At 37.1% G+C, this 13,260-nt stretch overlaps 2 protein-coding genes and 1 long non-coding RNA gene across 8 annotated transcripts in view; 2 read left to right on the top strand and 1 right to left on the bottom strand.

Annotated features, from left to right (window-relative positions):
* Positions 1–236: 236 nt before the first annotated feature.
* On the bottom strand, positions 237–1,370 carry LOC126595601 (uncharacterized). The gene is made up of 3 exons (XR_007613621.1): positions 1,242–1,370; positions 703–874; positions 237–601 (listed from the first exon to the last, which is right to left on the bottom strand). It is a non-coding gene; the product is annotated as an uncharacterized LOC126595601 (long non-coding RNA).
* A 2,819-nt stretch (positions 1,371–4,189) lies between these two features.
* LOC126595184 (probable ADP-ribosylation factor GTPase-activating protein AGD14) lies at positions 4,190–11,164 on the top strand. 2 transcript variants are annotated; one of them, XM_050261566.1, is made up of 13 exons: positions 4,190–4,510; positions 4,973–5,079; positions 5,692–5,753; positions 5,947–6,034; positions 6,138–6,199; positions 6,274–6,370; positions 6,500–6,958; positions 7,498–8,118; positions 8,595–8,699; positions 8,810–8,890; positions 9,103–9,373; positions 9,645–9,690; positions 10,655–11,164. In XM_050261566.1, the coding sequence occupies exons 2-13, from the start codon at positions 4,984–4,986 to the stop codon at positions 10,791–10,793; spliced, it is 2,127 nt and encodes a 708-aa protein (XP_050117523.1). In that variant the 5' UTR covers positions 4,190–4,510; positions 4,973–4,983; the 3' UTR covers positions 10,794–11,164. The 2 variants fall into 2 exon arrangements, with proteins under 2 accessions (XP_050117523.1, XP_050117528.1); XM_050261571.1 differs by lacking the exons at positions 9,645–9,690; positions 10,655–11,164 and adding an exon at positions 9,571–9,621 and having other exon boundaries at positions 9,103–9,414.
* Positions 11,165–12,602: 1,438 nt separating this feature from the next.
* LOC126594844 (disease resistance protein RUN1-like) overlaps positions 12,603–13,260 on the top strand; it is a 59,730-nt gene continuing 59,072 nt past the window's right edge. For 3 of the 5 annotated variants that reach the window (XM_050261111.1, XM_050261346.1, XM_050261338.1), the window contains exon 1: positions 12,603–13,228. The gene's annotated coding sequence lies outside the window, so the exon portion shown is untranslated. The remainder of the gene's footprint in view (positions 13,229–13,260) is intronic. The other 2 variants (XM_050261104.1, XM_050261330.1) reach the window with 2 other exon arrangements.

Raw genomic sequence — 13,260 nt, 5'->3', positions numbered from 1 at the left:
GGGAATGACCCCTATTTATAGAAAAACTTGTAGCTTTGTCACATTGACATGTGTCATGTTATGATTGGTTCTTGATGTTGACACGTGCTGCGCTCTGATTGGCTTCTAATCTTGACACGTATCGAGTAGTGATTGGCCTCCTGGTCGGAGGGGAACTCTTCTGGGTCCTTGACAGTATAGCGTTGGCCGGTGCTCGGTAGTTTCGGGATTGGTCAAGTATGGTACGAACAAGTTTAATTAAGCAATAAGAGAATTCCATACCTGGCAAATAGAAGTGCACATCTGACGCTAAAAGAATTGTTTAGGGATAATACAAACAATTCGTATTACCGATAAATATTGCAAAACATCTAATTTTCACATGGCATGAGATGAATGACTATAACAGAATTGTTTATGTATAATTTAGGTTTAATTAATCAAAGCACGAGGATTTAATTAAAGACAATCTCAGCCTAGTTACTGTAGACATGCATGCATGCAATAGTAGTAGCTAAATCACTTAACAGCCAAATCCCATGTGTCCAAGTTGTGTTTCAAACTTAAAGTTAGTAATTTTATGACAAAATTATCCAATGCCGACGGATATCCCGCAACTATCCTGCAAGATTAGTCATGCATTAAAGAAAACTGTTAGATTACAGGAAATTAACACGCATTACCAATACAAAATTTTTGAAACTATAAATTCAAACGTATTACCTCGGTTGCAATACGATAAACGCTATTAATCACTCGAACTACAACCCATTGCTTGTACTTGTACATATGATACATTCGATATACTGCGAGTGGCTAAAAATGGTCAGTGTGCCAGAGCAGTGAATTGGCACGCCATTGTGGCAATGCAAGAGTCGAGATCCGCTGCGGATTTCTGTGTCCAGAGCACAAGAACTTGTTAGGCTGTTGAAAAGAAAGAAAGAGAAATTTATACTCTTAGTTTTTGTGAGGTGTACTAACGAAATAGACTAATAAGGATTACATGATTTAACATGAATGGTTTGAATCTCTAAGTCCGTCAGCAATGGAGTAGATCTCATTTCACACTGCGGGGCACCATCCATGTCCAGAGTAAAAGGAATTTTAGACAGCAAATTCTACACCGACATCAAATTAATAAGCTAATTAACTATAACACGTGATTAGCCACTAGGCGTTTCGTCCTCCGTTTCTTTCGTTTCTTGTCCACACAAAAGCATAATCTCAGTCGACAATTGCACGACAAATCAAATATTGAGTACCTGATCTGCCCCTCGAGCTCCGATTCTCCGAATCGATCATCGTCGCGTCTCACGTCAATCGTAACGCTGCGTTCTGCGAATCGCTCTCGTGCCTTGCTTCTTTTACTTCTTTTTCTTCTTCTCAACTTCCACGGCAGAAGAATTGACGAGCGCGCCAAATTGGAAGCAGCAGTAGATAGAGATATAAAAGGTGAAGACTCGAGCCCATATAAAAAAAAAAGGAAAGCTAAGCCCAAATGTTGAATGGGCCGACAACCTAGCCCATTTAGATCAAGCTAAACCTTTTTTTAAATTTTACTAAAATTCTATATTTAAATACTTAAAATTACTCAATATTATTTACCCAAAAAAAACCCCAATATCAAGTAATTATATTTGTGAAATACTCATAGTTAATAAATAAACATTTTACTGTCAAAATAACTAACTTCTTCTTAAAAATGAGAAAAAATAAATAAATTTAACATTATTATTTTTATATTGAATTTTGACTACAGAGGTACAAAATCACGTAATTGTTTTCATTTTCCATTCATTATGTATCATATTTCACAAAGGTATACAATAAGATATGATTGTTTTGGTTTTAATTTGTACGTACCATGTTTCACTCACTCACTCACTATTAGGTTGATCGTGGTTAAACTCCAAATAGATGTTTTCTCTCCTATCCAAGCGGAGGCGCTGGCAATTAGAGTTGGGCTTGAGACTACGATTGAACGGGGCTTAGATATGATCGACTTCGAGAGTGATTTGCTTTAGATCGTCTCGGTGCTGCAGGACTCTTCTACTAATATGTTGCACATGGGACCTATTATAGAAGATGTAAAGCACACGTTGTCTGCGGTTGTTGAAGCTTGTGTTGCCCACATCCGTCGCCAAGCTAACTCGGTTGCTCATTGATTAGCTCATTTTGCTCTCCGTTGTGGTAATGATTGTACTTGGTTATATGCTCCTCCATTTATAATGTGATTTTCTTGAGGAGGATGTTCATGTACCTTGTACTAATTAGCCTTTTCAAGGCTTCAATGAAATATATGCCGTCCTTTCTTCAAAAACAAAAAACTAAAAAACAAAACCTAAATTATTTCACTCACTCACTCACTCACTATAAGGTTGATCGTGGTTAAACTCCAAATGGATGTTGATTACTTTACATAACACATTATAACTAAATTAGTAACCACTTTAGTCTTATAGAATGCTTGAATAATAGTATGCTAGCAAACTAAGCTATAAATTATTTTCTTTTCTTAGGTTCAACAAATTTATAATATAATTTATATAATTAAAAAACACATAGACTTAGGTCACATGTTTTAGAAATACTTTTGATTAATAAAGCGATAGTCATCTGTTCCGGATTTCACTGTCCAAAGCTTAAGAACCAAGCAATCATGATCATTCAAGTTGGATTCGGCTATAACCATTAACGCATTCTACTGATCCACCTTACACAAATCAAAGACTTCGAATTTTTCGATATTTAAAGTTTGGACACTAAGATCCGAAGAGGATCCAAATTCTTAATAAGGGTACTGAAGCCGGTGTATTTGATTATTCAATTAAACTCCATAGAATGATGGTGATGTGACTCCAAATACACGGATGTTGGATTCGTTTTGTCCATCTATGCAAACTATAATCTCAACCAAATATTGATTTTGTTGAAGGCTATTGACTCTCATAATTCTCTTGTATCTAATTGCATAAAAGAAAGAAAAAAAAATAACGATGAATAATAATGTTTTTTTTCTTCTATTTTTTTTATTAAGATTGAATTGAAGCTTATTTAAAAGAAAAATAAATAAATACAAAGATTAAGCATGCATTTTAATAATGATGACTAAATGCCGTTGTGACATAATACGCCAATTTTCAATGCAAAGTGACATAATAGTATGATGGCATTACTGCCAGCTAAGGGTTGGTCTTATATGCATGTCATAGAGAGACATACATGTGCAACCAAGGTTTTAAAAAGCAGTAGGCGTTAGTTAGATGATGACAGGAAAGGATCTAACAACTACAGACCTAGACGAAGTTTTTAATTTTAATTAAATGTTTATTATATAATATTAAAAACATACAAAAAAAAAAGTGACAACAACCAGATATGGCTGCTTAGAGCTGCCTAGACCATCTAAGCGGCCTCCTAATGGCCGTCTAGATACTTCATCGATTTCTCTAAATGCTTAGGCCCTAATCAAGGTTCTTGTTTAGCTTCTATGTGGCCATCTAGATCGCTTTTTAGAACAATGTGTTGGCTTCCAATATAATTTGCATGTAGCATCGCAAACTCTGATGAAATTTGGACTACTAAGGTTAACAACAAAATCACATCTGAACAAATGTAGAATAGTGCAAGTATATAAAGAAATAAATTGAAAAAAAATTCGGACTGGAAAATAATTACATTTCAAAACTACTATAGTTACTATGTTTGACAAAACCTCAAATTTAAAGGTGTCTTATTGACGAGGGAGATACAAGTGGTTTTCTTATTCTAAAGATTTGCATATCAAATTCGTTTGTAATTCTATATAATAATTGTGTCTAATTTGAAGGGGTGAAATTTTCTGATTGCATGAGTTTAAACAAGGTCAAATCACATATTTGTTTAAAATTTAAAATGACGAAAAATACTTATGAAATCTAGAAACAGTTGTCATTATCTTTTTTATTAAGAATTCATCAAAACAAATTACGATTGTTAAACGCTTCTTCAATAATGGACACAGTTGAAATACTTCAACAAGTTGGACGCACTTCCAACAAAAACGTCAAAAACTTAAAAAGCACTTTATCTAAAAGTGCTTCTTACATAAACATTCTCAAACGGTGAGGTGATCAGTAGAAATTGCCCAAGGGTAAATTGACCGTTAATCAATCAAGTCGCCTTGTATGACCGCGGATTGTGGTTCCAAGCTTACGAAAGCAATGCTCCCGTCAATATAGCGAACGAGCGCCACGATCGTAGGGACAAGGTAATCCCCCTGTGTCCGAGAACACCGTAAAAGATCCCATTTCCTCATTCTCTCTCTCTCTCTCTCTCTCTCTCTCTCTCTAACATTTTGTAGGAATCAAAAGCAGAGTCTGATTAAGCTCTGAGCTGTAGAACAGCCATAGCCACGCGCCCTCCAAAGATCTGTTACCTTCCATTGATACACACCAAGCGCGGTAGCGGGTGGATCTCGGCGACGCCGTCGTTTGGATAGAGTCCTGCAGAAGTAGAACAGCTTCTTCTCCTTCATCCGCAGCGAGTTGAGGTCAGTACTATTTGTTTCTCGAGGTTCTGTATAGATTCCGATTTGTCCCTGCTTGTTCAAATGCTCGTCGGCGGCTCTGATTTTTCAGATCCGCCGCAGTACGGTGGTTTCTGCACTGAACAGGCGGTGGTCTGTTTGGTTGCTTGGAAAATGTTGGCTGAGAAAATAAATTTTGGAGTTAATTGTTTAGTTTAGGGCTTGAATTTGTAGAGGATTTCGATTCGATGTGTTTATCGACTGTTTGGTTTAGTTTAGTCTAGGTAAGTTCATTGCTTTCTGGAAATGAAATCGATGCAAAACTTTAAAATCCATGATATTGAACTAGGTTTGTAGGAAATGGATTTGCCGGTTAAAGATTTCGGCGTAATTTGATGAAATTCTAGTGGCTAAGTTATGATCCAATTCCTCGTCTTGTCCGAATTTATGTTTCTATGGTATTAATTGTGGCTTATGATGGAATAGGGAGTGTGAGAATGGCAAGTCGAAAGGAAGACGAGAAAAATGAACGAATTATTCGCGGCCTTCTTAAACTTCCTGAGAATCGCAGATGCATCAACTGCAACAGTCTGGTACACAATTTATTGCTTTCATGTTCGTTCATTGTTGCTTTCGTTGGTTCACGCGCCACTTGTACGTTTTAGGATCATATTCTTTGTATCTCATTATGGTTTAACGGTAGATGGAATTTGGTCCAAACTACATTACTGAATTTATGTAAAGTAACATTAACTTATATTTTACACGAGTCAGCAAGAAACTCGATGATAGACATGATTGAATCCAGCAGTCAAGCTATTGGAGAATGTAACTTGGATCGTGATACTAGTATTTTTTCAGAGAGAAGAACCCTAACACTTCTTCATATACTTCTAAACTTAGGCTTAGACTCATAGAGCTTATTATAGAAATTATACTGTTACAATGTATTTAGCAAACCAAATGTATTTTGTGTTCTTGCGCAAAAATGCAAGTCAGATTAAGTATCACACAGACTGTATTTTATATGTAGCCTGGCAACCTTAGAAACAAATTAGTACCTTAGGAGCAATATTTATGTCCAAATTTTTTGTCATGATATGGTTTTGAGTTCAACAAGTGCTCGTGGGTAAATTTATACCTAAAGAGTGATTTTGTGGTTACAACTTACATTCGTTCTTTTAATTTCATTTTCTGCCAAGCAGGGGCCACAGTATGTTTGCACAAATTTCTGGACATTTGTTTGCACAAACTGCAGTGGAATACAGTAAGTCATGATGTGCTCTGCTGCATTATTTCTGAAAAGATATTTTCCTTTCCTCTGTATGCGTGCGTACAGACAGTAGAGGCGGAGGGGGATGCTGGGGTGTTTTTTTATTGAAAATTATACTCCTTTCATGTTTCATGGGCACCACTTATTGATTTGCTTGCATCGTGTTAATTACACGAAATGTTTCCAGCCGAGAGTTCACACACCGTGTAAAATCAGTATCAATGGCCAAATTTACTTCACAAGAAGTCAGTGCCCTTCAAGAAGGGGGAAATCAGGTATTCATGCATCTCTCTTCTCAGGTCTTGGAGATACGTGAGATGTTATTTCTATCTAATCTTCTCAGTTTATTTTGGGCTCCTCTCTACTTCCCCATTACAGCGTGCAAAGGAAATTTATCATAAAGAATTGGACCCGCAACGTAACTCCTATCCTGACAGCAGGTTAGTACTCTTTTATTCAGTTTTATATTAGTGCTAGTAATGACTGTGGTTCTGATTCAAATCTTTGATTCCAGTAATGTCGAGAGACTTCGAGACTTTATTAAGCATGTGTATGTGGATAGAAGATATACTGGTGAGAGAAACTTGGACAAGCCTCCAAAGGGGAAAATGGTGAGCTATCCTTTATACCAAGTGCTACCATATACCTAAAGTCAACAAACTGATTCAGTTTATTCTTATACCACAATGAAATTGTCACAAGTCTTTCTGGGTTTAAGTTGTTAATTACATGTCATACAGGGTGAGAAAGAAGATTCCTATGACAACAGAAGAGTGGATTCATACCAGGGTGGCTCTCGAAGCCCACCATATGATGATAAATATGAGCGTCGTTACAGTGATAGGTCTAGTCCTGGTGCAAGAAGTTATGATGGGCAAAGAAGTCCGGGATATGATCAAGAAAGTCGTCAGTCTAGTGATTATAGGAGAAGTCCTGGTCGCCCTGAGATTGTGAATGATTGGCGTCGAGAAGATAGATTTGGAAATGGGAGTCGAAATGATGATCGTAGAATATCTGATGGAGATTCTAAAGTGGAAGGAAGATCACCTGAACGACCAGGAGATCTAAATTCGTCAAGTCCCCCTATTGTACGGCCTGTTAGAGAGATTTTGGGGGAGAACACAGTACCTCTCCGTATAATTGAACCTCCAAAAGCTAACAGTGCTAGAGCTACTGAGAGCTCTGTGCAGCATACACAGGTGATGGTTCTTCTCATCTGAATCATCTTGGTGTTATGCTGTTTTCATTTACATGTGAGACCAGTATAATGTTTCAGCCGTTATAAGTAAAAGAGCTGCTAGTGCCCATGGATACATATTGAGTCACAATCAATGTGATCGTAACCCCTTGCATGTCTGCAATTTTAATCCGTATTTCCTAACTGTAGTGGTCAACAGTCAGAAAGCATTTTGTTGTCTGATTATTCAGTTCAGTTTATGATTAAATTGGCTTGAACTAATACATTGCTGGTGTGCGTTATGTTTGGTTACTTTGAATTTAATTGCTGCTCATTATTCTCATAGGTTTGTGTGAACAAGCGTAGATGCTCTCTTTCTGCTATTTTTTAGTCAACTCCATGCAGCTTACTTGTTATGCTTCACACTTTCCTGTAATGATATCTATGTTAGTTCTGTTATATAGAAGGTGATTGTATACTTTATTTGTTTGGGTAATTTTGTCTTTTCCTTCCCAAAATAATAAGTAAAGTTGTTCTTTTACTGTTTTAAAATAATTTCAGAGAAGTGTGTCGTCCAGCAGCTTGGCCTCCTCCAATGGGAACCCAGTGGAAGTGAAGCTGGAGACTTCAAGTTTAATTGATTTTGATGCTGATATCAAACCTGCTCCAGCTGTTGTAGTTCCTCAAGCACAACAAACTACTGTAGCTCAAACCTACCCACAGCCTGCAAATTCAACCAATGACAACAATTGGGCTTCTTTTGATGTTACTCCAGCAGTGAAAGCACCTCAAGCTCCTGCGAATGTGAATTCATTAGAATCTCTGCTATCACAATTGTCAGTTTCAGCACCTGTCCCTAGCAATGTTTCTGGGACTGCAGGTAATATTGGTGCCCCCACAGTTGCACCAGTAAACAGTTTGTCAACATTTCCCCCTGTTGCTGCTCCAGTTCCTGCCCCTGGATCTCAAGCATTCCCAGTAAATGGTGGTAATTTCCATGTTAAAGATCCTGCTTCCGGGCAATGGCCTACCATGCAGCACCAACAACCTTCTTTATACCCTGGTACTGGGGTTCAGTCTGCTGGACAACAATATATGCCTTCCATTGTTGGAACTTCGACTGTTGCATCACAATTGTCAGCTGGGGAAGCAAAATCTACTGGAAGAAGAGAACTTCCTGCGGTAATTATACTTTTAATTGGCTTTGTTGGCATCATGATAATATATAAGCATAAGCTAGATGTACATTTTTGTCCCATATTTTAAGCCCAATTCCACGTTAACCCTTGTTCTAATTTAAATTAGTTTACTTTATAGTGGGTAGCATTTCGTTTTAGATTGTCACATACCGAAAATGTGAATTTGTGCACTAATTTTGCCAAATTTCAATATGACCAACACGACAAATGTGGAATTGAGCCAATTTGAAATGTAAACTTCTTTACCTTCAGAAAAATTTCAATTTTCCATCAACCATGTGACCAAACTGAAAATTTGGTCGCACTGAAAATGTTGCAGACTATAAGGGTAAATTTGTTGAGGTTACACTACACTACAGGGACCAAAGTGCAATTTGAACTAAATGTTAGGGACCAAAAATGTAATATCGTTTTATAAGTCTGTACTCATGTATTTGTTGAAATCTGAATTAATTGCAGGATATTTTTGCAATGAACTATTCATCTTTTCCCGCACCAGTTCCTGGATGGCAAACTGGTCCTCCTCGTGGTATGGGGTTTCCTATGCCATATAACACTGCGGTGGTATTGTCTCTCAACTCGACATTTTAAAGATAATGAGTTGGTTCTCTTCACAAAATGATTGGTATAAACCACTTTTTAAACTCATTGTATTTGAATTTCTGTTTATATAGCCCATGCCCAGTTTTCAGCAGTCTTCAAAGTCAGCAAACCCATTTGATGTAAACAGTGAACCTCCAATACAATCCTCAGCGGTACGCTATTTCAGTTCATCTTAAGTTATCCTAATCAATGCATCTCTACTTTTTGGGTCATAGTTTGCTCAAACCAATAACTCACCAGAAAACTCGCATTATTAGTTAAGAATCAGGGCTGAAGTATTTGTTTTTAGCTCGACATGTTTCTGATATCTCATCAATTGAGGCACAAATAATTTGAAGCTTGTTGATGTGTTTTCTTAATGCAGTTTCCTTCCTTGCAAGCTCCCCTACCAAATGCCCAGCCTTTATCCCCATCAGGTTTAATGCGCACGTCCAGCCTTGGTACTCCCTCAGCAGCATGGATGCCCCTCCAGTCATCACCATATTCATCAGCGGTTCCTCCCCAAGCACCACAATATGCATCCCAAGTGCCTCCCCAAGCACCACAATATGCATCACAAATGCCTTCCCAAGCACCGCCGTATGCATCACACGTGCCTCCCCAGCCACCACAATATGCATCACAAATGCCACCAAGTAATATATTGCAGCTTTTTCCCTTGTTCTTTTCCTTAGGGGTGTGCTATCTACACATCCCAAATTACTTCCCACGCACCTCTGGTTAATTTCTGTCCGTTGATCTTCTTCAATTTATCCGATCCGACGGCCGAAAATTAGAAGGGTGTGTAAGAAGTAAAATGGGGTGTGTGGATATCACACCTCTTTCCTTATAGGAAATAGTGAAAAATAGTTTCTGTCAGTCTTTTTAATTGGAAATGAGCGTTGAATTGTGGTTTGATAACTTCAGGGCCCTACATGGTGCAACAACTTCCGAGCAGCGTGCCACCTTCCGGGTAAACCATAATCTTGAGTTTTTCTATTTTTCATTTACTTTTTACTTAGCATCGGATAACACTAGGGCCGTCTTTGAGATTTTAGGGCCCTATGCCAAATTTATAAAAGGGTCCCTCTTTAAGATAGTATTAAAAAAGTAAAACAATGTATTGATGTTATAAAACAATCGCTTAAATCAACATTGATTGCAAGTTTACAAATATCATTAATTATAAGTAAAAAAGCTACAAACATAACCTTCACTAGATAATCAAAAGCAGTTCAATCTTAAACAACCAAACATGAAGAAAAAAAAACTTCAAAACTCTAACTTTAAAGTTCACTTGAATATATGACCTTATTATATAATAAAATTGGAAAACTATTGTTTTTAGGGTGTTATTATTGACAATCAGAATATGTCAGTGTACTAGAAATTTTTATATTGAATAATGCTAGGGATACTAAATTTGTAGACAAAATTTTGTAAATTAAATGACATGTAAGTTGATGATTGAATTATTACTTAAGCATTGATAAACGTGATCATTTCCTATTGGTGACTCATCATTTAATTCACAAATTTAGTCTCTCTAGCATTATCCTTTTATATTTAGAAGGGAACAAAATTTACTCTTATTAGGAATGCATAATGAGATTTTAAAGTACTAACAAAAGCAATTTTCTAAATACATAACATTAGATGGCAAAACATTTGGGGACCCCTTCAAATTTGGGGCTCTGTGCAACTGTACCTTTCGCTCCCCCTCAACGTCCCCTCTAGATAACACCGAACATCTAAAATAAGTAGGTGCTCCGAGTTTTCTTCCGTATGGTTCTTCTACTTCACTAGCTGTCCTCCTAAAACTTTCTTGCATTTCTGAATATAAATTCTGCATGTATTCAGTCCCCACAGTATAAATATGCATTTTGATGAGATTATTTGTTGATTGCGGTTTCCCAACGTATTTTTCATACTTGTAGGTATCAAGGGGCAGGAGGCTTTGGCACCGGCGGGGCTTCTTTTGGTTCGTTAAATGTGGATCAACAGCTGGCAGGTAGATTCTCAGCGCCTGCTACCCCAAATCCATTCCCTTCAGCCGGAGGAAATCCATTTGGGTAGATGAAAAAAACACAAGATGTCTCTAATCCCATTTAGGGTAAGCATCATCTTGCGGCTGCTGCCCGTCCGATCTCCTCTAGTTTTTAAGTTACCCGATGCAGCCTAATGCGAGATTGTTTTATTGGATCATCACCGGGGGTCGGTCGCAAGTCAAAAGGTCGACTTCCCCCGTCATGTACAATTTGTTTGTTGTTTGTTGTTTGTAAGAAAGTGAGTGAGAGAGAGAGAGAGAGAGTATATAGTTCAAAGGGGGATTAAGTTGTAGAGTTTTATTTTGTTTTTGTTTTTATTTTCCTTCTTGATTTTCGTCGCCTACTTTGTTGTATGATTTTGCAATCGCATTATTATGTTGTGAGTTGATTGAGTCTAAAGGCAATTGGTGGAACGGTAACAATGATTTTACAAAAGGGTCCTCATGATGTGGATGCAGAGAATATTAAAATAAGACCTTTAATTCTGCAACATCGTCGTGCTTCGCGCGAGGCTGGGCCACTGCACAACGAAGTTATTCATGTGGGAAAAAGAAGGAATAATAATATAAAAAAATAAACAGTTTTGAATGCATACTCACAAGAAGAGAAGAAAAAATAAAAACATAATAATATAAAAAAAGAGGTTGATGGTGGGTTGGTGGAGGTGAAGGTCGGGATGGATGGATTCTGATCAAGGAGTGTGGATCGTTAGATGAAAATTTAACGATTGTAATTATTATAATTTTAAAGGAATCTTTTTGTTTGTAGTCATTGAATTTTTATCTAACGGTTCACATTTCTTTAATTAGAAGGATCTTCATCTTGGGCTCAGATCCAAATCGGGGATGGATCGAGAAGACTCGGAGAAAGTAGAGGGGTGAGGAAATCAAAAGTATGCAGGTGAAGAAGAAGGGTATCAGCAGACAAAATTGTAATCGAGTACGTTTTCTGTAAGTCTAACAATTTGGTCTTATGTTACATTTGGATAGAGGCAGAAATCATCTTTTTATTTTGAGTTTTAATTATACAAAAATAAAAATTATTTTTTATTATTTAAATTTTTTTAATCTATATAGCAATATTTAATTAGACTTGTGGGTTGTGGAACCTAGTTATATGTTATATCAGCCTATAACGAATTTTTTTACAAAATTATGACGGAATGACCACATTGATATAACATCTATTTTTAGGAACTTCATTTATTGATTTTCAATTTCAGGCCATCTTAATTGGACGAGTCAATTTTAGAATCCGTTTTGTGATAAAATCTTTTTTTTTGTGTTATTATGCGGTTATTCCCATGCTAATTCTCAAATGGTTTCAAATCTGTATCTACCAAACCTCATCAGATTAACACTGTTCATAATGTGAGAGCACTCTGTTTATTAACAACGAAAGGGCGGAAATGCCCTTGGTTTCTGCTTGGGTATCCATACTGTTTACACGTTGCTACAGTAAAAAGTCCGTTTTGTCCTTACCGGCCTCGCGTCTGTCATCAGCATTGGATTCGGTTCGTATTGCCTGCCTTGTACAGTGAAAGGGGTAAAGTAATGGTTGTTGGACAAAAAAATAAGATTAAAAAAAATGTAAGGGGTTCCCATCTGTCCCCCCTCCGTTTCCGATCTTCTCTTCTTTTGAAATTAAGAAATTTCAGGTTTTTACAGGTTTATGCAAACCAAACTTACCCCCTCTCCGCCTCCGCATCAGCCGCAGCAGCTGCTGCCATGATGCTCCAGCACCAGCTCATGATGTCCAGATCAGGCGCCGCCGGTCCGGCTTTGGTCCCATGGGATTGTCTTTGGGAAACAACGGCGACTTTGCCCACAGGGTGCCGACAAGAAGGAAGAAAAATAGTAATAAAATAAACAAAGAGTTTTGAATGGTGCACTGCCCCATGTGGGAAAATGAAAGAAAAATAATATAAAAAAATAAAAAGTTTTGAATGGGTACTCACGAGAATTGAAGAAAAAATATAAAAAAAAGTATTATTGGTACTTAAAAAATTTTATTTTACATACATTTTTTTTTAAATATAAAAAAACATAATAATATAAAAAAAAGTTTTGAATGGTGGACGGCAATAAACAAATAAAAAGTTTTCCTTTTTTTATTTCTCTTTCTTTCCCGCAGGCCGCAGCTTCCCTTTCTTATTTCTCTCTCTCCCGCTGTTTTCTTTTGTTTTGGAGTTCAGGGTTTTGTTCCGTTTGTGCTTTTGCTGCTTTCAAATCTGGGTTTGTGAGTTTTGTTCTGCTTTTTGTCTTTTTATTTGTTTTGCTTTTGAGGTTTTGCATTTTTCCCTGCAACAATGATGTTGTTGGTCTGCCGTGTGTGGTGTTATTTCGTTCGGGAGTATTTCCAATTTTAAGTGCTTTTTTCCCCTTTTTTTTGTGCTTTTGTATTCATCATTTCACAGGTTCTCTCTTGAGGATTTGCACTTGGAGTTCTTGCTGTCTTTGTCAGGTAATGAGTTTTTAGACTTCTGTCAATATTTA

The sequence above is a fragment of the Malus sylvestris genome, chromosome 2, assembly GCF_916048215.2.
Source record: "Malus sylvestris chromosome 2, drMalSylv7.2, whole genome shotgun sequence".
Classification (NCBI taxonomy): Eukaryota; Viridiplantae; Streptophyta; class Magnoliopsida; order Rosales; family Rosaceae; genus Malus; species Malus sylvestris.
The sequence above is the reverse complement of the archived record's forward strand: the minus strand, read 5'-3'. Positions and strand labels throughout refer to the sequence as shown.

Bases quoted from the DNA above. Each gene is read 5' to 3' on its own strand.
- LOC126595184 (XM_050261566.1), top strand. From the start codon at position 4,984: ATGGCAAGTCGAAAGGAAGACGAGAAAAATGAACGAATTATTCGCGGC. The intron at 6,200-6,273 runs GTTAGTACTCTT...CTTTGATTCCAG, and splicing joins AACTCCTATCCTGACAGCAG to TAATGTCGAGAGACTTCGAG. The intron at 9,374-9,644 runs GTAATATATTGC...TGATAACTTCAG, and splicing joins TGCATCACAAATGCCACCAA to GGCCCTACATGGTGCAACAA.